Source organism: Henckelia pumila, chromosome 4, assembly GCF_033568475.1.
Source record: "Henckelia pumila isolate YLH828 chromosome 4, ASM3356847v2, whole genome shotgun sequence".
NCBI lineage: Eukaryota > Viridiplantae > Streptophyta > Magnoliopsida > Lamiales > Gesneriaceae > Henckelia > Henckelia pumila.
Window position 1 is genome coordinate 148,580,547 of NC_133123.1, and position 26,230 is coordinate 148,606,776.

General features: G+C 34.8%; 4 protein-coding genes across 11 annotated transcripts; 2 read left to right on the forward strand and 2 right to left on the reverse strand.

The window, feature by feature from the left end:
* Nucleotides 1–592: 592 nt before the first annotated feature.
* LOC140864103 (factor of DNA methylation 1-like) lies at nucleotides 593–5,658 on the forward strand. Of its 4 annotated transcripts, none has more exons than XM_073268033.1 (9): nucleotides 593–700; nucleotides 900–1,051; nucleotides 1,144–1,347; nucleotides 1,977–2,868; nucleotides 3,201–3,370; nucleotides 3,778–3,867; nucleotides 4,005–4,289; nucleotides 4,744–4,962; nucleotides 5,163–5,658. In XM_073268033.1, the coding sequence occupies exons 2-9, from the start codon at nucleotides 911–913 to the stop codon at nucleotides 5,391–5,393; spliced, it is 2,232 nt and encodes a 743-aa protein (XP_073124134.1). In that variant the 5' UTR covers nucleotides 593–700; nucleotides 900–910; the 3' UTR covers nucleotides 5,394–5,658. The 4 variants fall into 4 exon arrangements, with proteins under 4 accessions (XP_073124134.1, XP_073124137.1, XP_073124136.1 ...); XM_073268036.1 differs by having other exon boundaries at nucleotides 4,011–4,289; XM_073268035.1 differs by having other exon boundaries at nucleotides 600–700; nucleotides 909–1,051.
* Nucleotides 5,659–6,563: 905 nt separating this feature from the next.
* On the forward strand, nucleotides 6,564–11,934 carry LOC140866343 (factor of DNA methylation 1-like). Of its 4 annotated transcripts, none has more exons than XM_073271319.1 (10): nucleotides 6,564–6,613; nucleotides 6,800–6,954; nucleotides 7,052–7,255; nucleotides 7,906–8,797; nucleotides 8,909–9,090; nucleotides 9,434–9,523; nucleotides 9,676–9,963; nucleotides 10,405–10,623; nucleotides 11,275–11,515; nucleotides 11,622–11,934. In XM_073271319.1, the coding sequence occupies exons 2-9, from the start codon at nucleotides 6,811–6,813 to the stop codon at nucleotides 11,509–11,511; spliced, it is 2,256 nt and encodes a 751-aa protein (XP_073127420.1). In that variant the 5' UTR covers nucleotides 6,564–6,613; nucleotides 6,800–6,810; the 3' UTR covers nucleotides 11,512–11,515; nucleotides 11,622–11,934. The 4 variants fall into 4 exon arrangements, with proteins under 4 accessions (XP_073127420.1, XP_073127423.1, XP_073127422.1 ...); XM_073271322.1 differs by having other exon boundaries at nucleotides 6,567–6,613; nucleotides 6,809–6,954; XM_073271321.1 differs by having other exon boundaries at nucleotides 6,573–6,657; nucleotides 6,809–6,954.
* Nucleotides 11,935–14,780: 2,846 nt separating this feature from the next.
* On the reverse strand, nucleotides 14,781–15,356 carry LOC140862022 (uncharacterized). Its single transcript, XM_073265027.1, has 3 exons — nucleotides 15,353–15,356; nucleotides 15,102–15,257; nucleotides 14,781–15,001 (listed from the first exon to the last, which is right to left on the reverse strand). The coding sequence occupies exons 1-3, from the start codon at nucleotides 15,354–15,356 to the stop codon at nucleotides 14,781–14,783; spliced, it is 381 nt and encodes a 126-aa protein (XP_073121128.1).
* LOC140867730 (uncharacterized) lies at nucleotides 15,082–17,590 on the reverse strand. Of its 2 annotated transcripts, XM_073272779.1 has the most exons (5): nucleotides 17,453–17,590; nucleotides 16,142–16,402; nucleotides 15,855–16,038; nucleotides 15,486–15,569; nucleotides 15,082–15,365 (listed from the first exon to the last, which is right to left on the reverse strand). In XM_073272779.1, the coding sequence occupies exons 2-4, from the start codon at nucleotides 16,378–16,380 to the stop codon at nucleotides 15,504–15,506; spliced, it is 489 nt and encodes a 162-aa protein (XP_073128880.1). In that variant the 5' UTR covers nucleotides 16,381–16,402; nucleotides 17,453–17,590; the 3' UTR covers nucleotides 15,082–15,365; nucleotides 15,486–15,503. The 2 variants fall into 2 exon arrangements, with proteins under 2 accessions (XP_073128880.1, XP_073128879.1); XM_073272778.1 differs by having other exon boundaries at nucleotides 15,082–15,569.
* Between the last annotated feature and the right edge of the window lie 8,640 nt (nucleotides 17,591–26,230).

Genomic DNA, 26,230 nt, shown 5'->3' on the forward strand with positions numbered 1-26,230 from the left:
TTATATACTTGGACTTTCAAATTTAAGTTATATAGAACTATATAAGTGAGATTTTATTATTATATATTTAAATCAAAATATATTAATTATTATTATGTGTATTTAATTATTATGTTAAAAAATTTAAAAAAATCAAATATTTCGGGTCTAACCTGAACTCCAAAAATCAACCTTAATTCGATAGTAACTGATCAACTTGGGTCGGGTTCAATTTTGATACCCCTAAAATTTCACAATAAATAATTAAATTAATAATAATAATATTTTTGTTAAGAGTTTTTTTTTGAAGAAGATAAACAATTGTAGGTTGAAAATAAAAATATTTTAAAAGAATTGGATATATATTTTTTAGCAATTCAAAAAATTGTAGGTTGAAAAAAAATAAAATTTTAAAAGAATTTGAAATTATTTCCTAATTTAATAAGACGTGTACACCTCTATGTAAGTCTATATACATATAGCATTGTCCAACATAAAATAAAGTTTTTTTTTTTGAAAAAAGTGAGATTCGCATTTTTTTTGGTTCATTCATTGATTGATTTATTTTAAAGTAAAAAAAAATTATTTTTTTAAAAAAAATAGTGACTTCATTATTGTTTCGAAAATATTTGCTGAACCAAATGAAAGCCATGGCTTTTGAACTTCTGGTTCTTGGGTCTGCCTAATTTGTCTACACCGAGAAAACGCATAATATTCCTCGGTATGTGTGCTTATTCTCCCTATTCGCAGAATCGTTTGTATGCATAGTTGTATACAGGTGAAAATTGTTGTTTTATGGAGGCAAAAAGTTTTCATTTCTTGGTTCCAGTAGTAGTGGGAGAAGTCATATTTAGTGAGGATTTCTTTGCAATAGAATCTGCCCGAGTATAACTGATTTCCTGTTTCATTTTCTATTTAAGCTGGCATAGTAATGAAGTTTCGGTCGAAGTCGAAATCTGCTGCAAAGGATGGAGAGGGCACCTCTGAAAACCCTATATTGTCTCAGCAGTTACCTTGTCATGATTCTGTGAAGGCCGAGAAGAAGTGGAAACGCCTGTATGAGCAACTGAAGGTAAGTTTGCTGCCATCATGCCTCTTCTTGTTGAATGTCTTCCTGGCAAATGTATGAAAGATTTAGTCACTTTCTTGGATGTAACATTGCAGATTGAAAATGAGGAGGTTATAAAGCAAAACCTCGTGTTAGAATGCTTTTTAGATGCTAAGAAAATGAAAATTACAGAGCTCGAGGCGAGATTAGAGGGGAATATTGTGGAGATGGATGACCAAGAAGATCTAGATGAGATACCGAGTAGCACCGAGCTCCTGCAGGATGATAAGCTGCAAGGTGCTATCAATGAAAGAAAAGAGGTATGATGGTTTTCTTGTGGTGTAATCTAATCTATATTCAGCATGTGTGGTTCGATGCTATGTAGACTTTTATTGAAAATCATCTGAATGTATGGAGTCGTGCAGGAATGTCCTTAATTTGTTTTGGAGACGAAAGAGTTCTAATATTTTAATTCTCTTGAAATCCTACAATTCTTCACCAGTGCATACACATTTCGAATTGGCTTCTTCGTTCTCTGGAATCAAGAATCTTGGAGAAATTAAATCATGTAGGCAGATAATCCTACCCTGCAATCACTTTTTCTAAAAAATAAAAATGGCAGCAAATTTTGGAAAAATGAAATGCGGAACTTGAAAAATCTTGATAAAATTCTTTTGTAAAACATTCTGATTGCACAAGTGATGTATAAATAGACGTCAACCTACCTGTCAACTTTGCTTTTTGGTGCCGTGGTTTCAATTTACACACTGCATTATTATGTTTTCATGTATTGTGAAATGCCCCCAGTCCCCAAAATGTATTTTTTGATATCTTCTAATGCATACTGAAAGATTGCATCTCCAAGTAGTTGATTGTTCTATTTGACTCTTTAATATTCTTAACCCAGACGATTAGATTATTTATTATGTGCTTACCATTTGTCATTCAGATGGGAAGTAGTTCCAGCGAAGAGAGTAACAGCAGTGATTCAGAAACTAATCAATACAGAGAGGAACCTCATGAGCGATTGATGACAGGAATTTCTAAAGTAGAGGGTTTAAATGGTACCCTTAGATGTCCCTTTTGTGATGATAATGAAAAACAGGGCTACGATTACAGTTCTCTTTTTCATCATGCTATTGGATTTGCTGAGGGATCAACTAATCTAAGTGCTAAGCAGAAGGGAAGCCACCTTGCACTAGCTGAATATTTAGAGACTTACTTATCTAATTCAGCCCTACTACAGAATGTGATACCTGCATCAGAGGCTAAAACCGTGAAGAAAGATTTGTTTTACTGGCCTTGGGTGGGGATTATTGCTTACATACTCGAAGATCCAAAGGAAGACAATTGTGTAGTTAGCTGTGGGTACTGGTTGAAGAAATTTTCCAAGTTCAAGCCTTTAGAAGTTGAAAATTTCTGGGACGTTCAGCGAGAAGCTGCTTATGCTGTCGTAAGATTTGATAATGATTGGATTGGGTTTAAGAATGCCATGGAGTTCGAGAAATTCTTTGAAGCTGAGGGTCAAAGCAAGAAAGAGTGGGATGATCGTAGAACTTCTCCATGTTCATGTATTTATGGTTGGCAAGCACGTGAAGATGATTACAAATCGGAGGGGCCTGTGGGAGATTATCTTCGCAGGAGAGGGGGCCTAAAAACAATCTCAGACCTAGTTCTGGAATCAACTATTGACAGGCACAACATGGTAGTCAAACTATTTAATGAGATTGACTTGAAAAACGAAAATCTGGATCAGTTGCAGATCAAGTACAATGAACTGAAGACATCCCTCGGTAGGATACATGATGAGAGAGATGAAATTCACAAAGCTTTCTGTGAAGGTTGGTTTTCTTCTTCTATTGTTGTATTCTGATTCATGTTCTTGTAAAACTGCGTTTCTGGCTGGATGAGTGTCTCATATGCGGCAAGTGTTCCACTGTTCTCCCTCGCACAATCATACGAGCCTGTCAATCTTGGTGTTCGAGGCTTTTAACTCTTCTTTAATTTTTTGTTCTTGATTTTGACGAATTATCACCCACTAAATCCTTGCTCAATATGGCCATGTTTCTATACTTTTAAGTTTGACATGGGAATGAGTCTTTCCCTATCACTTATCTATGCATAAACTAAACTGGATCTTTTTGAGATTGTTGTAAAGTATTTTTTTCCTCAGAAATCAAGAATAAGCAGCTCTTTACTCTGGAGAATATTAGGAGAATTTCAGAGGAACAACTAACATTGATCTCAGAGATAAAACATCTCGACGCATGTAGCAGAGATCTGAACAAGCGGGAGGCTTTAGCTGATCGTGAGAGACAGAAACTTGAAGAGGAGAAAACAAAGGTACTTCGTTGTCTATTCTCAATGTATTTACATTTATTTGGACCCAATAAAATCTGAACTAGCATTTACATGCTCAATAAAATCTGAACTGGCATTTCCATGCTCGAGTAGATGCTTATTTCCAAACATTAGTTGTTTAAGACTCGTGTTATCCTATGTGTTTCCCTGTCGATCACTTTGGCAGAATTTTATGGAACTCATTAGGCAGACAGAATGTATGGTTTGCTTTTGTGGTGAATGGAAAGTCTTAGCTAGCCTCCTTTCTAGAATTGAAGCTTTCGGCTTCTGTTTATACGTGTTGATTTACGTTTATGAAATCCTTTCAGTTCTATCCCACATCTTATCTATTTTTTTTTTTGGAAATGTATGTTTGTGTTGATATGTAAAGTTGAAATATTTTGTGCCAGAATAATTTGAGAAAGAGTGTTCTTCAAAATGCTTCTGAGGAGCGAAAGAAGGTGGAAGATAATGTCCTAAGACTACTTGAAGAACACAAGGTATGACCACCCTTGATTTCCATGCCTATTCTTCTTCTGTCACGTGCACACACACACTAAGTATGGCACATATAAAGCTCAGTAATAGAGCATTTTCACTTGTCACATTCATTGTATTTTACATGCTGTTATGTTAGGAGAAGGAAGAAGCTTTCAAAAAGATTCTTGAGTTGGAAAGAAATTTAGATGAGAAGCAGAAACTAGAGATGGAAATTCAAGAACTCAAGGGAAAACTAGAGGTGATGGAGCATCTGCGAGGTGAAGATGATGCTGGTGCCCAGCAAAAGATTGATGAGATGAAGGAGCAGCTGGAGGAGAAAATAGAAGATTTGTTTGACCGTGAGGAATTGAATCAACAACTGCTTGCTAAAGAGCGTGAAAGTAATGATGAGCTGCAAGAGGCTCGAAAAGAACTCATTGCTGTATGATATCGATTATATTAAATCTGAATCTTGCTCTTTCTTGTGTGGTTCTGCTAGTAGATTAACCTGGTTTTAAAGTATAGCTATTCGGAAGTATATGAATGCACCAAAACATAAAAGGAGTTGGAAAAGATTTGTGAGGCTACAAAATGGGGTGTGGATACTTGGATACTTTTTATTTACCATCAAGATTGTTGCTGGTTCCAGGCATCGACAATACATGCCATGTGGTTCATGGTTGTTCATTAACATGTGATGAAACAAGATAGAATCACTGATTCAAGAGTTGTCAACTAACTTCTTGATTGGTAAACAGGATTAGTTTATATGGGCTCGATCGATGGTTTGATACTAGTGAATATGATGACACGACCATTGATCTCCATTTGATGGTGTTAGCTATTAAACCGTCACGCATAACTAATGATGTTCATTAATGTGTCATTTTTTCCAGGGCTTGATTGATTTGCTGAGTAGCAATCGTGTCAGCATTGGCATTAAGAGGATGGGTGAACTTGACGAGAAACCCTTCAAGACTGCATGCAAGGCAAGGTTTTCACCGGACAAAGCTGATATCAAGGCAGCTGAGCTTTGTTCTATGTGGCAGGAATCGATGAAAGAGTCTGATTGGTATCCATTCCAAATCATTAAAGACGAAAAGGGAGATCCTAAGGTCAGCTTGAATTGACCTATAAGCATGGTTTTCACTGTAGCCTGCGATATCGATTTTATTTTCGTTGAGTGGTCTAATATTTGTCGTTCCAATTCTTGTAAACATCGTACATGTGAATGCCTCCAGTGTACTTGTTTGCAAATTATTTTCAAAGTTTCATAATGTCAGTCACACATAACAGTTATTGGTGTTCTTTTTAGCTATTGCTGAAGGAGGACGACGAAAGGCTATGCAGCCTTAAGAATGAGTGGGGCAGTGAAGTTTACGAGGCAGTGACCACTGCCTTGACTGAGCTACGGGAGTACAATCCGAGTGGATGTTATGTTGTTCCAGAGCTTTGGAACTTTAAAGAGAACAGAAAGGCGACCTTGAAGGAAGTCATCCACTACATTTTCACACGGTTGAAAACTCTGAATCGGAAAAGAAATTAAACAGATGCACTTGCTGTCTCCTATTATTTCTCATTTAAATTCTAAGAAATGCATCTCACTGTTTTGCAAGAAGGCAAATTTGTGCGGCCATCTGGTTCAGAATATCCAAGCTTTTGATTTTCGAAGTCAAAATCCTGATGGGGGTAACGTTGCAGTGTAGGATGATATGTGTGTAGAATTGAGGTATTTGCCACTATTTGATATTATTCCATATGTGGAAAGCTTGTGAACAAAGAAATTTATGTATCCAAATCTAGTTATTCAAGTGTTGTTTCACGTTCCCATTTCTCCCTCGCGAGTGGATTAATCAAGAGTCGCGCCAGATAGGAAATTGGATGACCAAATATCACCACATACTCTAAGCACTAATCAACTATGATTTCTACAAACTCGGTGACAATTTAATTTTAATGTTTGAAGATCAAGATAGTGTTTACATAATTACTATTTTTATATGTTGCAAACGCTACTTAAGATCAGGATCATACATTTTCAAGAAAAAAAAGATTTTGAACTTTGTTCTTGCGACCTTGGAAATTTTTAATTGGTTGGTCAATTACTAGATCACACTAAACGGAATTCAATCAGGTTGTTCCACTAATCGGAAATTATTTTTTCATATATATTCTTTATTATCTTTACTTTATTACTTTATGTACAAACCCATTAAACTAACTGAATTTGATCTAAAATATAGGTTCTTTAAAATAAAAAAGGCATTATAAAAATTTAATATTAAAAAAAACAACTCTAAAAGACTAGAATCCCATTTTCTTCCTTCCACCACTTCCGGCTTCACCCACCACTCTAACAATTATGATTTATCTTTAATTTTCTTATAAAATAATGCGAACACACCCACCACTCTAAAATGTAATTTCTCGAAAAAACATCGAAAGAAAATTAATAATTAAATGAATAGATTCTATTGAAAACAGTTTCATTAGCAAGGAAATTTAGCTTTTAGTATTATTTATTTAAAACATAAAATAACTTTTTTTTAAAAAAAATTGTGATTTGTTGATTTATTGATTTATTTTTTTAAAGTAAAAAAAATATTTATTTTTTTAAAAAAATGTAGACGAAGTGACTTTTTTTTTTTTTTTTTTTTTTTTTTTTATAAATATTTGCTGAACCAAATGAAAGGTGGCTTTTGAACTTCTGGTTCTTTGGTCTGCAGCCAAAGTTGCCTACACCGAGAAAACGCACAATATTCCTCGGTATGTGTGCTTATTCTCCCCATTGTAGAATCGTTTGTATACAGGTGAAAATTGTTGTTTTATGGAGGCAAAAAGTTTTCATTTCTTGGTTCTAGTAGTAGTGTAAGAAGTCATATTTAGTGAGGATTTCTTTGCACTAGAATCTGGCCGAGTATAACTGATTTCCTGTTTCATTTTCTATTTAAGCTGGCATAGTAATGAAGTCTCGTTCGAAGTCGAAATCTGCTGCAAAGAATGGAGAGGGCACCTCTGAAAACCCTATATTGTCTCAGCAGTTACCTTGTCATGATTCTTTGAAGGCCGAGAAGGAGAAGTGGAAACGCCTGTATGAGCAACTGAAGGTAAGTTTTCTGCCATCATGCCTCTTCTTGTTGAATGTCTTCCTGGCAAATGTGTGAAAGATTTATGGTTCTCAGTTTCTTGGATGTCACATTGCAGAGGGAAAATGAGCAGGTTCTAAAGCAAAAACTCGCGTTAGAATGCTTTTTAGATGCTAAGAAAATGAAAATTACAGAGCTCGAGGCGAGATTAGTGGGGAATATTGAGGAGGTGGATGGCCAAGGAGATCTAGATGAGATACCGAGTAGCACCGAGCTCCTGCAGGATGATATGCGACAAGATGCAGACAATGAGTTAAACGTGGTATGATGGTTTTCTTGTGGTGTATCTAATCTACATTTCACCTAGCAGAATGTGTGGTTTGATGATGTGTTAACTTTTATTGAAAATCATGTGAATGTATGGAGTCGTGCAGAATGTCCGTAATTTGTTTTCGAAACGAAAGAATTCTAACATTTTAATTCTCTTGAAATCCAACAATTCTTCACCAATGAATACACATTTTGAATTGGCATCTTCGTTCTCTGGAATCTAGGATCTTGGAGGAAATAAAATCATGTAGGCAGAGAGCCTACCCTGCAAATGTTGAGATAAAGCTGCTCAGTTCTTCTCAAAATGGCAGCAAAATTTTGAAAAAACGAAATGAGACACTTGCAAAATCTTGATAAAGTTCTTTCGTTAATGACATTCTGATTTCACTAGTGATGTATAAATAGGCGTCAAACTACCTGTCAACTTTTCTTTTTGGTGTTGTGGTTTCAATTTATACACTATAATTTATTATGTTATCAGGTATCGTGAAATGCCCCCAAATTGTATATTTTGATATCTTCTAATGCATATCTGGAAGATTGCATCTCCAAGTAGTCGATTGTTTGTCCTATTGGACTCTCTTATATTATTTACCCAGGCGATTAGATTATTTATTATGTGATATACCATTTGTCATTCAGATGGGAAGTAGTTCCAGCGAAGAGAGTAACAGCAGTGATTCAGAAACTAATCAATATAGAGAGGAACCTTATGAACGATTGATGACCGGTATTTCTAAAGTAGAGGGTTTAAATGGTATCCTTGGATGTCCTTTTTGTGATGATAATGAAAAACAGGGCTATGATTACAATTCTCTTTTTCATCATGCTATTGGATTTGCTGAGGGATCAACTAATCTAAGCGATAAGCAGAAGGAAAGCCACCTTGCACTAGCTGAATATTTAGAGACTTACTTATCTAATTCAGCCCTACTACAGAATGTGATACCTGAATCAGTAGCTAATACCGCGAAGAACGATTTGTTTTACTGGCCTTGGGCTGGGATTATTGCTTACATACTGAAAGATCCAAAGGAAGACAATTGTGTGGTCGACTGTGGGTACTGGTTGAAGAAATTTTCGAAGTTCAAGCCTTTAGAAGTTGAAACCTTCTGGGACGATCAGCGACACGCCACACATGCTGTCGTAAGATTTGATCATGATTGGATTGGGTTTAAGAGTGCCACGGAGTTTGAGAAATTCTTTGAAGTTGAGGGTCAAAGCAAGAAAGAGTGGGATGATCGTAGAACTTCTCCAGGTTCATGTATTTATGGTTGGCTAGCACGTGAAGATGATTACAAAGCCAAGGGGCCTGTGGGAGATTATCTTCGCAGGAGAGGGGGCCTAAAAACAATCTCAGACCTTGTTCTGGAATCAACTATTGACAGGCACAACATGGTAGTCAAACTATTTAATGAGATTGAGTTGAAAAACGAAAACTTGAATCAGTTGCAGATCAAGTACAATGAATTGAAGACGTCCCTCGGTAGGATACGTGATGAGAGAGATGAAATTCACAAAGCTTTCTACGAAGGTTGGCTTTCTTCTTCCATTGTTGTGTTCTGCTTCATGTTCTTGTAAAACTGTATTACCGGCTGGATGAGCTTCTCATATGAGGTCAAACTGAAATTTGCTATTTTTTCAGAAACTAAGATGATGCATCGACATGCTCAGGAGCGCATTAAGTGGGTTTTGGATGAACAGGAATTGTTGAACTTAGAGTTGGAGGCGAAGAAAAAACGCCTTGATTTGTGGAGTAGAGAGCTGAACAAACGTGAGACTTTGACTGAACATGAGAGAAATAAACTTGAAGAGGAGAAAATGAAGGTAATTCATTGTTTACGCGTACTGCACATAGATTTATTAGGCCTTAGTTACATGTGAATTGATGCTTCGATCCTCCCTAGTTACTTGGGTCCCAACAGGAGTTTTTTAAGACTTGTGTTACTCCGTTTGCACATTGATTGCTTTGGCAGACTTTTGTGGCATTCACGACGCAGACATAAAGGATGATGTATGCCAAGCCTTAACTGACCTCTGTTTTAGAATTGATGTTTTCAGCGGCTGTGTATATGAGTCTGTTGACTTTTATGAAATCCTTCTTGTCACATCCTTTCTATCTATTCTTTTTGGAAATATGCTGATATGTATAGCTCCAATATTTTGCCAGAATAATTTGAGAAACAGTGTTCTTCAAATGGCTTCCGAGGAGCAAAAGAAGGTGAATGATAATGTCCGAAAACTAGTTGAAGAACAAAAGGTATGAACAACCCTTGATTGTGATGCCTTTTTTCCTTTTACTTGCACGCTAAGTATGCCACATGTAAAGCTCAGTAAAAAGAGCATTTTTTACTTGTCAGTTAGTACTTGCTTGCGTTGCTTTTTACATGTTATGATGCTTATAATATGCAGCGAGAGAAGGAAGAAGCTCTCAAAAAGATTTTTGAGTTGGAAAGAAATCTAGATGAGAAGCAGAAACTAGAGATGGAAATTCAAGAACTTAAGGGAAAAATAGAGGTGATGAAGCATCTGGTAGGTGATGATGATGCTGTTGCCCAGCATACGAGAGATCAGCTGAGGGAGCAGTTGGAGGAGAAAGTTGAATATTTGAATTATCGTAAGGAATTGAATCGACAACTGCTTGCTAAAGAGCGTGAAAGTAATGATGAGCTGCAAGAGGCTCGAAATGAACTGATTGCAGTATGTAATCGATTATATTAAATCTGAATCTTGCTCTTTCTTGTGTGATTCTGGTGGTAGATTAACCTGATCATATAGTATAGCTATTCGAAAGTATATGAATGTGCCAAAACATAAATGGAGTTGGAAAAGATTTGTGAGGCTACAAAATGGTGTGCGGGCTTGGGTTACTTTTTCTTTTCCCATCAAGATTGTTGCTGGTTCCAGACATCGACAATATCATTAACATGCAATGACACAAGATAGAATATTAGAAGCACCGATTCAAGATTTGTCAACCAACTTCTTGATCGGTAAACAGGATTAGTTTCTTTGGGCTTGATCGAAGGTTTATACTAGCGAATGTGATGACACGACAGTTGTCCATCTCCATTTGATTGTGTTAGCTACTAAACCGTCGCACATAACTAATGATATTAATTAATGTGTCATTTTTTCCAGGACTTGATTGATTTGCTGAGTAGCAATCGTGTCAGCATTGGCATTAAGAGGATGGGTAAACTTGACGAGAAACCCTTCAAGACTGCATGCAAGGCAAGATTTTCACCGGACGAAGCTGATATCAAGGCAGCTGAGCTTTGTTCTATGTGGCAGGAATCGATGAAAGAATCTGATTGGTATCCATTCCAAATCATTATAGATGAAATGGGAGATCCTAAGGTTAGCTTGAATTGACCTACATGCATGGTTTTACTTTTCATTTGAGTTGATGATTCAAAATGAACCTGTAATGGGAAAGCCCAACATGTTGTCACAATAGAGATAAGTGTCTCGACATTGTCAAAATCGATATCTCACGTCACGAAATCAGGCTGTAACATTAGATTGGATTAATCCAAATCTGTAAAATCTGCAACCCTTAACTTTCAGTAAATAAGCGTAAACTATGCTCTTCCTTTGTTTTCTTAGCAACTAATATGGTGTACATATTTAAATTCATTGTATGTGTTTTCTGAACAGAAAATATTTACTCTGCGTAGTGAAGCACAACAAAATAAGATTTTATACCATGAATATTAGGATAACACTATCTTGGTATTCATTCGAATTTAAACAAAAATAAAATAAAATCCAAAGTGCAAGAAAGAGTTAACGAGAAGGCAGAAATTTAACTCATCAAACTCATGCATATGATCTAACAGGCAGTTAGCAGCCAGCTCCTCGTTCTCGTTGCATGCAAAAAATACTTCTAAAGCCCATGTTTTTCCCTTCCAATTCTTTTAAACATCTTAAATGTGAATGTCTCCAGTACTGCAAGTATTTGCAAACTTTTATAATGTCACACATAACAGCCATTGCTGTTCATTTTAGATATCGATAAAGGAGGATGACGATAGGCTACTCAACCTTAAGAATGAGTGGGGCTGTGAAGTTTACAAGGCAGTGACCTTAGCCTTAACCGAGCTATGCGAGTATAATCCAAGTGGGCGATTTGAGGTTCCAGAACTTTGGAACTTTAAAGAGAACAGAAAGGCAACTTTCAAGGAAGTCATCCACTACATTTTCAGGCAATTAAAAAATCTCAAGCGGAAGCGGAAGAGAAATTAAGCAGGTGCACTCAGCTCTCTGTCTATCTTTTCGTTTTCATTTCAATACTAAGACATGCATCTCACTGACTTTCTATTCAGGTAATGAAAGCTTGAATGATTTTTTTGCAGGCAAATTTGTGCTGCCATCTGGTTCCGAATTAATGTCGAAGATTGCGATTTTCTCCAATTCAGAATGCTGATGCTGTTTTACCAACGTTGCTGTGTAGATGATATCTGTGTATAGTCGAGGAATTTGCTAATATTCCGTATCATTCACTACGTGGAAGGAAGCTTGTTTATGCAAAGCGTGCGATCAACCAAGTAATTAAGATTTCCCAAATGACAATTTCGAAGTTCTGGTTTTTGTGCTTTTTCCCTAGAAACAAAACATGTATTTTTTCTGTTTTTTTTGTTCGGAAAAAGCAGGTGATACGGACGTGATATCAAGATTTTTTTGGTGAATTCAATCAAACATCATGTTAATGCAGCATGAGTTTTCTACGATATAGTGATGAAATGATATTTTTTATTATAAAGAAAAATTATATAATATACATAATTTGTAATTAATCGCTATTTTTTAACCAAACATAATTAAATTAATGCAATATACTTTTTTTTTTAGTTGGGGGAGATGATTGTGATATAATGTGAAGAAATGAAATTTTTTTATTATAAAGAAAAATTATATAATACACATAATTTGTAATTAATCGTTATTTTTTTAAACCAAACATTATTAAATGAATGATTATACATTTTTTTTTTGAGTTGGGGGAGGAGATTGCCACAACTGGATCTCGAACTCAAAACCTCGTTCCATATTAGCTAGGGACTTTAGTGTCAGATGAGTTACACGTCATGCATCAACAAATTAATGCAGTATACATGTAAACAAACAAACACTTAAAAATAAATAAATAATCAATAAATTAATCCAAGTGAAACAGTAGTAAAATAATTTTGCATTATATATTTATTAATTCTTAACTTTTCAGTATCATTTTAATTTACGTAATTAATTTTATTATATATAATAATATATCGTATAGTGAATAATTAAATCAAAAATCAAAAAACAAATTCTCTTTATAAGTTAATTTATACATAATATGACTTTTTTTTTAATTCGATTTATTATACATAATATGATGATAAGATATGGAAAATTATTTATATATTTAACTTACCCAGCTTATATCCTAATATTAATTTCAAAAAAATAAATCATTCAAAAAAGAAAATTTCAATCAATTGAGTATCTTATTGTATACATACCATGGAAAATAGATATAAGAAAATAGTATCTATTTAACTTACCAGCTTATATCCTAATATTAATTTCAATCAATTCCATTCAAAAAAAGAAAATTTTAATCAATTGAGTATCTAATTGTATACATAACATGAAAAATAGATATAAAAAAATCATTTGTCTATTAAATTTTTCCACCAAATTTAAATACTAATGATAGTTTCAAGTTATAATTTATAAACTTGGGGCCATAGATAGGTATGAGTAATAATGAATATTTTTATAATTTAAAAGTGGTTAAAAATAATCAATATTATTACATTTGATATATACACCTATTTCTTAATTGACGGCAAAAAAAGACAACAAAACATGTATTTAATTAAAATTATAAAATTTAGAATGATGGTCTGATAAAAATTTAATATGTTAGTTTTGGTCCAAAAAAAAGGTACGTGGAAAATCATTTATACTAACTTTTTTCATTAAATTTAAAATGTTAAAATATTAAAAGAAAATAGGCTAATGAAAAAATTTAATTTAAAAATCTCTTAATATTAATCTCATTATTAATTTAAATAAATTAATTTATATTTAATTTTTAGCATTATTGCTTCTCAAATTTTGTTATGATGTGCAATGTCCATACATCCGGTTTGTGTCATTTAGTAGTCAATGATCATTTGGATTATTTTTTCACCTTCCTAAAGTAAAATATTTTACAATGTAAAAGAATGAGTCAAATATAATATGTGGAATTTTTATATTATATAATATACATAATTTATTAATAATTAATTTTGAGGTAATAATGGGATATAAATAAGAAGTTAAATCCATCTTCATTACTCATCATGCAATAAATCATTTGACTAAATTTTTAATCCTTTTTTGTCCTTGTTTTTTTTACTATCATTTTTTTTTTATAATAGCCCATAATTTGCTACTATTGAATATCATTGAGTATGTGGAAGGAAGTTTGATTAATTCCCACTCATTAAAGCCATCATGTTTATTCCTTTACTAATTGCTATATATTTCCTTCCCTATTATGATCTCTGTGTTTTCTGTACCTCTCTGAGGTTAAATTGAAATTCTGCTATTTTTTTCAAAAACAAAGAAGATGCAACGCAATGTTCAGCACGTTAAGTGGGTTTTGGATGAACAGGAATCGTTGAACTTAGAGTTGGAGGCGAAGAAAAAACGCCTTGATTGTGGAGTAGAGAGCTGAAAAACGCCAACTATGCCGCATATAAAGCTCATTAGTAAGAGTATTTTTTTACTTGTCCGTTAGTACTAGCCTGCATTGCTTTTTGCATGGTGTGACGCTTATAATATGCAGCAGGAGAAGGAAGAAGCTCCTGAGCTTTGTTGTTCTCTGTGGCAGAAATGGATGAAAGAAACTGATGATTGGTATTCATTCCAAACATATATATATAGATGAAAAGGGAGATCCTAAGGTTAGCTTGAATTGATCTATATATATCCATGGTTTTCACTGTAGACTGCAATTTCAATTTTATCTTGCTGATTGGTGCCCTTCCAATTATTTTAAAAATCTTAAATTTGAATGCCTCTCTAATAATTTGCAAACTGTTTTCAAAGTTTCATATTGTCACACAACAGTTATCGGTGTTCAATTTAGATATTGAACTAATCAAGAGTCGTGCCTGCAGATAGGAAATTGAATGACCAAATATCACCATTTACTGAATGCACTACTAATCAACTATGATTTCAACTAAACTCGGTGCCAATTTAATTTTATGGGGTAATATTTTATTGAGTGAATGTTTTCTTTTCTCGTGTTATATATATGAAGCATGATGTTTTTATGTGATTTGCTTTTGCTTTTTGCTGTTACTCGTCCCACGTTATAAGGTCCAACTTTTCTCCGTGACATAAGTTTGTGTTTGTTACTTTCTCCAACACCACCAACTTATTTTTAAACAAGACCTCGGAATCTATATTTTCCTAAAACAATTTATTAGATATAGGAAGCTATGCATTGTCTCAAAGAACATTAACCAAATTTAGTCCATTTTAAGATTGGGACTGCTCATACACAAGATAATCTTCCCAATACCATCCTTTTTCTTTAAAAGGTTCAAAGCTTTCCGAGCTCCAGTCACTGGAAAACGATACTCAACATGTGGAACAACTTTTTCCTTAAGAACAGCAGGCCAAAAATGAGTTCTAACTTCGGCAATCACGGATGCTTTATCTTCCAAATCTCTAGATTGTAGATCGAAAGCTGCAGAAAATAGTAATAGATGGTACACTTAGAGAATAATGGGGATGAGGGTTTTAAGCCAACAAATTAATACTATCGAAAAGAAATCAACACACTTCACCTTTAATTTCAGCCCGTTTTTCTTCTAGTAGAGCAAGATCAATCCTACTACGATCCCTTCCATGCAAATCTACAATGACAACCTTACCCCTTTCATCACAACACTCGATGTTTCTCCTAAGATCGGACGCTCCGTAATCAATCACAAAGTCAACACCTGAAAATTGAGTTTTCATCAGGACGTCCCACGCAAAGTCTCTTGACTTGTGATTAACACAAATGTCCGCGCCAAAACCACGACAGATACAAAACCCATTTCTACGTCCTTCAAAAAAAAAAAAGCATCAACGAGAATGGGAATATGTTATTATGGACAATTAAGACATCACAAATTGTCGTGAAAAGGAGAATGGGTTTGACATTGTCATTTGGTAAATAATATCACCTGTGGAGGCAATAACTTTTAATCCCACATGTACTTTGCGTATTGTATTGCCAATGCGCCGATCCCGCTGGTGCCTTCACGAATCTAAACATTGCATAACTCTAAATTTGTTAGTGGCTTTGATAATTAGCAACAAAAGATAAGGATATGTCCAAGAAAAATTCTAATATCACAAATTTACAAAACTACAAATCATTGCTTGAGAAAGCACATTGCCTCAATGAGGAAGAACAAAATAGAATCATAAACATAAGTTTGTTACCAGACTTGAAATTTAGGTGTAAACATGTGCAAATAAAAATATGGATCCAAAACCACTTCGTTACTTTTTAGAATGAATTCCTTATAAAGTTTAGGCTTGGTTCTTACCAATACTGTTTTACCTCTAAGGGCCTTGGGATCACGCATTTTGAATAAAGCCAACCATATGCTACATGATGCATAAGGTAAGCCTGCAGCATCAGCTAAATTAATCATCAGGCAACGGAAGAAGAAAGTCTGCCGGTACAGCCACTTTTTCTGCATATCCTCCTCCTTCAAGAATGGCACAGACCTGAAATAAACAATTTTATGTTACATAAGGATGGAAAGGAATACCGGAGGAAAAAAAAATTATCATGTTACAATATCAATTGGGGGAGAGATGGCGAGATTACCCTTTGTCCCCGACTTTCCAACAAATGACATTTCTTCCAACTGCTTCAATTATTCCAGAGCATTCAAGGCCTGGACAGATACCATCATCACTTGTAACCATGTCAAAAATGTCACCCCAATTGACCCCAACGGCGCACACCTTGATGATTACTTCATTGTCCTTAATTTCAGGCGACATAACCTTTCGCTGCTCCAATATATTTGAAAAACAGCTTCTTTTAACCACCATCGCTTTCATTGTCGAAATAAGATGACGATTGCTAGCAAAGGCAAATATAATGAAATCAACGCTCAAAAATAACATTTACTAATATTCCAACATCATAATTACATTTTATATTCGAACTTAACATATTTAAAATGTAATTACATACGCACAACACATCGTCTGCAAGTACATAATGCTTTCTCAACTTAACAATACATGACAAGGTATGATCAATCAAGTACATCGCAAATTATTTCAAACTATAGTAGTGTTTAGGAGAGTTAGAAGCATTTCTCAACTTTTAATTAACAAAATTTCACAAAATTTAAAAATTTTAGGGAAAATTGTTTTTTTGGTCCTGTATGTTTGTCACTTTGTGATTTTGGTCCTTTATATTTTCAGATTGCAGTTTTAGTCCGCTATCTTTATTTTTTTGGCAATTTTAGTCCTTTTTCCGATGTGGCGCTGACGTGGCACCAATTCAATGCTGATGTGGAGCTGACGTGTACAGTGCCACGTCAGCATTTTTTAAGAAAAAGGACCGAAATTGCCAAAAATCGAAACATACAGGACTAAAACTGAAATGTGAAAACATAAAGGACCAAAATCGCAAAGTGACAAACATACAGGACTAAATTTGCAATTTTCCCAAAATTTTATTAAAGAAAAGCTGAAAAGTGATTCCTAAAATATATCCCAAACACTACCTGTGTGGATTGAAGATTTGCCTTCATTCGAAAGTTGAAATCAAGTTACGAATCATACTAAAGTTGTACAACACAATATATATATATGGATTTTCGGCCGGAGTGCAAATAAAGTTTTCCGGCATCCAAAACCAGTTTATATTTTGAATCCGATGGTCTGAGTGGGGATGTTTTCTGAAGTTCATAACATGATTTTACAGGTCAGAGAAATTGTCCATATTTTCATAATTCTTATTCTGGACAGCATGTGTTGGTTTTCGGATATCCCTATAATAATTCACATAATCAAGTACCAGAATAATATTTTGAAATCGAACTATGCAAAATCTGCCCCTATCACACATAATTAACCGGAAAACAAAAACAAAAATAAATCAAGGAATAGGTTTAATAACCTTTTGAGGCAGACAGACAAAGAAGATGTCGAAAAACCGAAGAAATCGTGGGCTGAGCGAGTAGACGGTGGTGGCCGATGATATATGACATGAGAGAGAGGTCAGTCTAATTAATCAGTTAAATTTTTTTTAAGGATTTTATCATTTTGATTATCTGAAAACAATAGTTGAAAGTTAGTTCGAGTGGAATATTTTAAAAGAAAATTAGGATACGAGCACATTTATGTAAAATTAATCAATAACTTGGACGTTTTTTAAAAAAATTATTATTATTTATACGTGTGATTTTGTTTGTTCTCATTCATGCAACAAGACTCCTCAATAGTCGTTATTCATATGTATTGACCCGGGATTCATGCAACAAGACTCATCAATAGTCGTTATTTCATATGTATTGACCCGACCCGGGTTGGACCCGCGAATCATTTAATATTTAATTTTAAAAAAACTTATAAAATTATTATAAATAAATAATTTATAATAAGTATATATACTGATACATGCTTAATATATACTAACGACTTTTTCACACAATAAGACACTGTTTGGTTCGAGGATAGGATAAATAATAATTGGATAAGTTATATAATGTAATATAAAATAAATAAAAAATGATAGTTAATTTAGTATTTGATTTGATTGATAGATTATAGTTTATTTGATTTGATTGATTGAATTTTATATTAAAAATATAAATTACTATTTTGTCCTTTTGAGAATAAATAAAATATGAATAATATTATTTATAAGGGTAATATAGTAATTTAAATTCAATGATTTGATTGATGTAAGATAAATGATTAATGATTTGATTGATATAAAATAAATAATTAATAGATGAATAAATAATATGAGGAGAAGAACGGCGGGATTGAATATTATAAGTTGTACAAGTACTAATTATACTTGTACCAAACTGTACCATGTGTATTAAATAATTTATTTTTATAATAAAATTATATTTCAATTAAAATTTTTAATTAAAATGATTGTATTATATATTAAATAAAAAATTGAGATAAAAAAAAAGAAATATTTGAATTAAAAAAAATTAAATCAAAATGGTGGAAAAAATTGAAGTGGAGGAAACAAATTTTTTTTAATTTTTAATTTATTGGCATACCATAATAATGGGATTTTTGCATTCGGACCCCCTGTGAAAGTTCTAATTGTCGTAAAATCCCCTGTGATAAATCAATTGGCTTAATGCTCCTCGTGATTTTAAAACTTTGGCACACGGCCCCCTTCAACTGGTGGTGTGAGTACACGCGTTGTACATGCAAATTTTATTGATTTTTGGTACTTTTTGTACATGGTCTGACTTAATTGCCCTTTATTATTCTCTCTTTTTTTTTTTTTTTTATTGTTTTCTCTTTATTTCACAAGTCGTTGAGCTTGTTTGGCTGTATCAGAGGGAATAATAATTGAAGGCAGCAGCAATGAAATCTCAATCTCAAAGCCGATGCAAAAAATCCATGAAGCCCAACTTGGATTTAAGGTATCCGAACACACCAACTTGTTTCTGCAAGATTTTGGCCGATATTAGGGTTGTGGTTTCTGAAAAAAAAATCAAAAGGAACGTTGTATTACTGTTGTGCGAAGAATCATTGCGAATTTTTTCGTTGGTGTAAACCCCAAAGCTATAGCTTGCTACCAAATGGAGGTGAAGGTGAATCATTTGGTGACATAGGTGTAAGTTACAGTAGCTACGATGGTGTTGAGAGGCAACATGAAGAAGCAGAAGTTTTGTCCAAGGTGCAAGAGACCAAGAACGATTCACTTTCCACTACAAGTGCTTCACTTTCCACTGGATATGTTCATGTTAGTTGGGTTGCTGCGATTTTCTTCCTCTTGGTGCTCATCGTTCTCTTGGTCAAGTGAAGCGTGTATTGTATTTGAATGGTGTTTGTACTCTTTTAGTTTCTGTCAACTTGAATTAGGCAAATGAATGTAATGTAGTTAATTCCTGCCATATTTTATTGTTATGAATGAAGAAAGTTTGATTGTGGTAATCAATATTTTGTATTTTCTTTGTTAAGGTTAGCTTAATGTGGATTTGGAAATAAGATTGCAATAAACATTGTATGATCATAATAAAATGGTAACAACACAAAATGACACCAAATATAACAATTTGGATAATGGATCAAAATGATAGTCTGCAATTCATAAAGTACCAAAACATACACCAAAAACTCAAAATACAAAAAAGTGCATCATGTTTGTTCCATCCCATCTTAAAAAACTAGCATATCCAAGACATATATAAAAAAACTAGCCAGAATTCTTTCATTCCAAAAACTCTACTACCAATTATTCCAGACAAACAGGAGCATATCCACCTCTGAATTTTTCATCTTAAAGCACTTGCACTTGAGCTTGCATTTTTTCCTCCAACATGAGCTGTTGTACTAGATCTTGCACTTCTTCCTTGTGTTGAACCATGGATAGTGGCAGTTGCAGCTGCTTTAGAGATACCTTCTCCAGTTGCAGCGGCTCTTGCTCTAGCTCTTGAACTTGCACTAGCACTGGCACTGACACTAGCACTAGCATTGACACTTCCATGTAGATTGTCCATTGCACTGTATTGAGTATTGGATCCTCTTCTTACCCTTGAATGACAATTTGATGCTCTGGTTGAAGATGCTTGAGGAAAGCTTTCAGCTTCCTGTGTTTCCTGCCATAAATTTTAAAAATTATATACATAAATACATGAACACAAGATCTATTGACAGATACCTGAGGATTTGTATTTGGAACTTGGTTTGCTGGCCTCCTTGGTGACTGTCTTGGTGCTGTAGATGACTGTGTTTCTGGGCCTTCAGTTCTTTGTCCAGCAGCTCCCTATAATTGAAAGTTTGGTCAAAATGTTTGAGAAACATTGTATTGGAATATCTGAATCGATTGTTACCTTGCACATTTTTTATTTTGGATTAACTGGATTTTTACAAGTTGCTCTGTTGTGTCCAAGCTCCAAGCACTTTGAACAAGTATGAGTGAGTCCCTTTCTTGTAGACATGCTACTGTCACCCTCATCTGCTTCTCTTCTTCTCATTCTTTGAGGTCTTCCTTTCTTTCTCTTATATATTGGTGCATTCAATGGTTCACCTTGTGTTTTGCACCAATCAGCTTTTCCAGGCACGACATGAATCATGTGTGAATAAATCCTCAAATATTCACTCTTCCTATAATATTTATCAACAAAATTTTCCAATTTCTGTCTATTTTTACTGATGGCAGTGCATGCATGAGCTAGCGCAAGGATACCCACAAAGCTGGAACATACCACATGTACATGTCTTCTTGTTCAAATCAACCACATATTGACTAAGTACACCTTGAGAAGACAAGCACTGGATTTGGAATTCATTTTCCCCACAGTATATTGCAAAAAAATTTCTGGAGAATTTTTTATTCTTATTGATCCTTCTCATTATATTGGGACAAATCTCACCAATATATCTCTCTATTCCAATTTTCTTCTGTTGAATCCTCTTCATCATTTTATTCCTTATGCACTCCAACATTGTTATTATTGGTTTGTCCCTAGCCTCCAAGATTGAGCTATTGAATGATTCACACAAATTGTTCACTACTACATCTGACAAACAAACAGTGGGAAAATGACTTCTAGCCCAATGAATCGGTGGAATGTTTTGGAGCCACTCATAAGCTGTCTCATAACTAGCATTTATCTTTGGATCAATTTCAAAAATCTTCTTCATGTGAACATCAAACTCATTTTTATTTGCGGTAGTACCAGCTTTCCAAAACAGACCCTTCAATTCTACTCCCCTGTATTTTTTTTTTGAAGTTTTGATACATGTGTCGTAAGCAATACCTATGCTGAGAATTAGGCACCAAATCCTTCAAAGCCTCAATAAGACCCTTTTGTCTATCTGAGATAAAAGTTCATATATCCTCTCCCAAACCTCCTATGTCTTCTAGCAACTCACTTAGAAACCAAGTCCAGTTTTCTCGGTTCTCTACTTGTACTATAGCCAATGCAATAGGAACCATGTTGTCATTACCATCCCTACCAACATCAGCTAATATCTGTCCACCATGTACTGTTTTTAGAAAGCAACAATCAAGTCCAATAATAGGCCTACACCCTGACAAAAAACATCATTTCATTGCTTGCAAACTGTAATACAACTTATCAAAGGTTGGTGGCTCAAAGTCTTCTCTCTTCCTAATTATAATCTTACTGCCTAGATTATATTTCAACACTGTCTCGCAATAATCTCTAAGTAGCTGGTACTGGACACCATCAATCCCTCTTATCTTCTGAAGAGCAGCCTTCTTTTCCCTTAAAACTTTCCAATAACCAACTTCTACTGCACATTTTCTCAATATTATATTCTGTAGTTGATCGATCTTGATATCTGGATTATCAATTACAATATTTTCAATTCTTCTGCCCAAGTACTTGTAGTTAGCAAATCTGTTGGTATGAGTTCTTGCACAAGTGTGAGCTCCTTTGATTGTTTTGATTTGGAATGTTGGACCACCTTGAACCAGTGAAGCATGAATCCTCCAATCACAACCGTGTTTACAAACACCGGTTATCCTAGTTTTCTCATTATTTTTCAACACCAACTCATAACCCATTCTAACCATGCAATCTCTAAGAACCTCCCTGAACTCTGTTGCATTCTTGAATTTCATACCAACCACAAGTTTGAAATCCTTCATATTCTGCCCCTCTTTATAAGTTGGATGCTTAGGGCCATCATTATCAGATCCATCAAGACTAATGAGGTCATCTTCCTCACCATCATCACTTGCCCAGTTAGCTGCACTATTTGAATCTTCATTCCTCTTTCTCTTCTCACAAACTTTGCTCTTACCTTTGTTGTCTTTCCTAATCATACTCTCTCTCATCCCTTCTCCTACAACAACTTCTTCAGCAAAAATATCCTCTTCATCACTCCCAAGAACACCTTTCAACATTTCATTTGTTGAATCATCATCGGAACTTGACTTCTCAACTCCAACTGAATAGTTTTCATCTGAAGAATCATCAAATTCACTGCCATCACTAATCCCTTCATGAATGTCATTGTAGTGATCAGCAAAATTACGTGGCTATTGATTGGAAGCATTGTCTCCAACATTTTCAGTAGGATTTGGTTCAGATTCAGACAAATTAGGACCAGAGCAATAAAAAGTCTCATGGACTTGCGTATTATCAGCAAGGGATTCATCATCTAAGCTAGCATTCTCAGTAGGTTTAGGGCTAGCTACAGATTCCTTGTGATATTCAATATAACCTACTGGTTTTGAGTGTATAAACTCCACTGCATCAACAACATTTTCATCTGGGTCCAAAACCATATCAGGCAATGGCATTGTCTCCTCAATCCAAATAGTTACCAATTCTAATTCCTTATACCAGTCATACATATCACTGACCTCTTTATCCCCCATAATTTCTACCAGACCCTGTTCTATTACCCACCCAAGAATCCTATAATAAAATCAAACATTCAACTTGTTGCCACCACAGAGCTTATAACGAGCAAATAAATCCTTCATATTAAACCTATCAAAGTTCACTCTCTTAAACTGGTGTTTTATTCCCCCAACATAAGAAATTCTCGGATGAACACCTTCGAATTTTTTCTTGAACACACCTCCATACCAAACGTCAAAATCGATTGCTAAATCCATGATACTAGAAAGAAGAGCATAAGTACCTGCACCTATCGATGTCTCAATTTCTCTTCAAAACTCCGCTGGTTCAAAATTAGGGTTCGCGGTCAGAGAATCGCCAGTCCTCACGTCTGTATGTTCCTTCAAGATTTTTGTTGAATACGACAACGTATTATTTGTTTATATATGAGGGTATAACAGACATTTGCTAATTGAATTTAATTAAAATAAAGAAAGGGGCACGTGTGCCAAAGTTTTAAAATCACGAGGAGCATTAAGCCAATTGATTTATCACAGGGGGTTTTACGACAATTAAAACTTTCACAGGGGGTCCGAATGCAATTATCCCCCATAATAAGAGGTCATAAGGCATTCTTGCTTAATATTAGGTATATATATATATTTTTATTTATTTATGAAGATTATTATTTACACTCCAAAATTTGTTAATCACACTCCTACCTTTTTAAATTTATAAGATGACCATAATATCCTTTATCACTCTAATTAAATTTTGACATAAATAAAACTATAAGAAAACTCCAATAAATACTTTCCATTTTAACAAATATAATTCCATAATATAAAAATTCGTTTTTCTTTCAATGTGTTTTTTTTTTTTCAATTTAATATCCATAACAGTTCTTCCTAATTTGACGTATATGTAATATGTGACACATTATTATATTACAATTAGTTTCAATTTTTTTTATTGTATTACATTATATCATATTCAATATTTGTTTTATATTTTAATATAAAATCATGTCATTGTGTTCCAGATCTCATATAAATTTTACTTCGTTTTGTTATTAGCTAATATGTCATAACTTCTCAACTTTTTGATTAAAAGATATTTTTGAAATTATTTCCGATTAATTAAACCATAATTTTTTGTTGAGTTCAAAGTTTCTTTCATTTAAAAGAAAAAAACATTGAATCGAAACTCCATACATTTAATAGCAAGGTTTTAAAAAAACGCGAAACACGTCGAAACGTGAATGTCGAGTTTCAAATTTTTAAAGATTAAACGAGATTACTACGAGTTTACACGCAAAAAAATGTTTTCAACTTTTATTAAAATTTTAATTATATTAATTCAAATAATAATTAAAATGATAAAATTACCATAAATTTAATATTAAACAAATAAATTTCAAGTATGAGCATGATTTTTCGGATGACCCATTACCAGTCATCATGTTGCATGCATCATATATTTACGTGTACTCATGTCTATGTACTGGGCGTTAGCGCTCACGTCCTATTTGTTATCCGGTGGTAGCACTCATGTGGCGCCGGTACTGAGCATGATTTTTCGGATGACCCGTTACTAGTCATCATGTTGCATGCATCATATATTTACGTGTACTCATGTCTATGTACTGGGCGTTAGCGCTCACGTCCTATTTGTTATCTTGGACACCCTATTCCATGGGACAGGTCGCAGGATGGACGGAGCTGGTAGTTCAAGGCAGGACTAGGGAGCAGGAGCCTTGAGGATTCTATTATACAGAAGGATTCGATATAGCTGTATAATGTTTACTGTTTAAGTTTTCGATTTGGTTGTATCACTATAGATTTAAGCTTGGATTATGTTACTAAGCTGATATGTAAATTATGGTTTTGTTTCTGCATGTTTTACTCTGTTAAGTTATTTTGCTGTATTAAGTTTAGTGCATGCTATTAGTTGCCAGTTAGTAGGTGATACCATGCAGGATCACTACATTTTTGGTATCAGAGCAAGGTTAGATTTTGGGATTAGTACTTGGGATTTAGTTTAGTCTTGAGTAATTCTTGCGCATTTGGGATTTTAATGTGCAATTCTTTTCAGAATATGGCTGACGAAAGTCACGGTAGTGTTGGCCAGGGAAGTGGTCATCATCATCGTCATCACCGCCATCATGATGATCAACATCGTCATCATGAGGGTAGACGTCGCTACTCTATCAATAAGTTTATGCAAGTAGGACCGAAACCCTTGGTGGGAGGCGAGAATCCTGAACAGGCGAGGAGTTGGATGTCTAAACTCGAGAGTACTTTTCGTGCTTTCGATTGTACTGAGGATCAGAAATTAAAAGTTCTAGAATTTGTTCTAGAGGATCGAGCACGTTTTTGGTGGGATGCCAAGGCTGCTCAGGCACGTACTGAGAGAGGACAGGTGACTTGGGGGGATTTCTGTCGGGAGTTTCAGAAACTGTATTTTCCTCCGGCTATTCGCCAAGCACGATCTATGGAGTTGCTTACTCTGAGGCAAGGATCAATGACTATTGATCAATATCAGCAACGATTTCTTGATCTGCTACCTTTCAGTCCTCATATCAATGAGAGTGATGTGTCGAAGTATGATATCTTTCTACAAGGTTTGAACCAATATATCTACTCTCAGGTTGTCGTCTGTGATGACCCGGTATCTTTTGAGACTTTGGTGAACCGTTGCCGTCTTGTGGAGACTAGCAACAGGCGGGCACAGTTGTTGATGCCAGCACAGCCTAGTGGATCTTTTGAGCCTCGAGCTCAATCTGTTGTGCAGTCTGGACCTACGTTTTCATCTACTCCTACTACTTCATCTGGATCTCGTGGTTCACGAGGTATGTTCCGTTTTGGGAAGAAGAAGAAGAAGAAGGAGGAGTTTTGTAGTCATTCTGGAGGGAAGCATCCTGCAGCTTCATGTCGGAGAGCTACTGGTGCTTGTTATATTTGCAGTCAGCAGGGACATCTGCGGAGAGATTGTCCTCAGCGCATGGGTTCTGCTAGTGGATCGGGATCACAGGTTGGATCTCAGGCTTCTACTTTTCCACGTCAGCAGCCAGCACCACAGAGTTCTTCTGGATATCGTCCCCAGAATCAAGGGCAGGTGTTTGCTCTGTCTCAGGAGCAGGCTACAGAGGGAAGCGATCGCATGTTGGCAGGTACCTTTCTGTTATGTGGTATTCCTGCACTTGTATTAATTGATACTGGAGCATCACATTCCTTTATTTTTAGTCGCTTTGTTAAGAGACATAGATTACCTTATGTATCATTAGATATGGATTTAGTTGTATCTACTCCGTTGGAGCAAGAGATAGTAACTAAGCGTCTAGTGATGGGTTGCCTTCTTGAGTTTGAGGGTAATGTGTT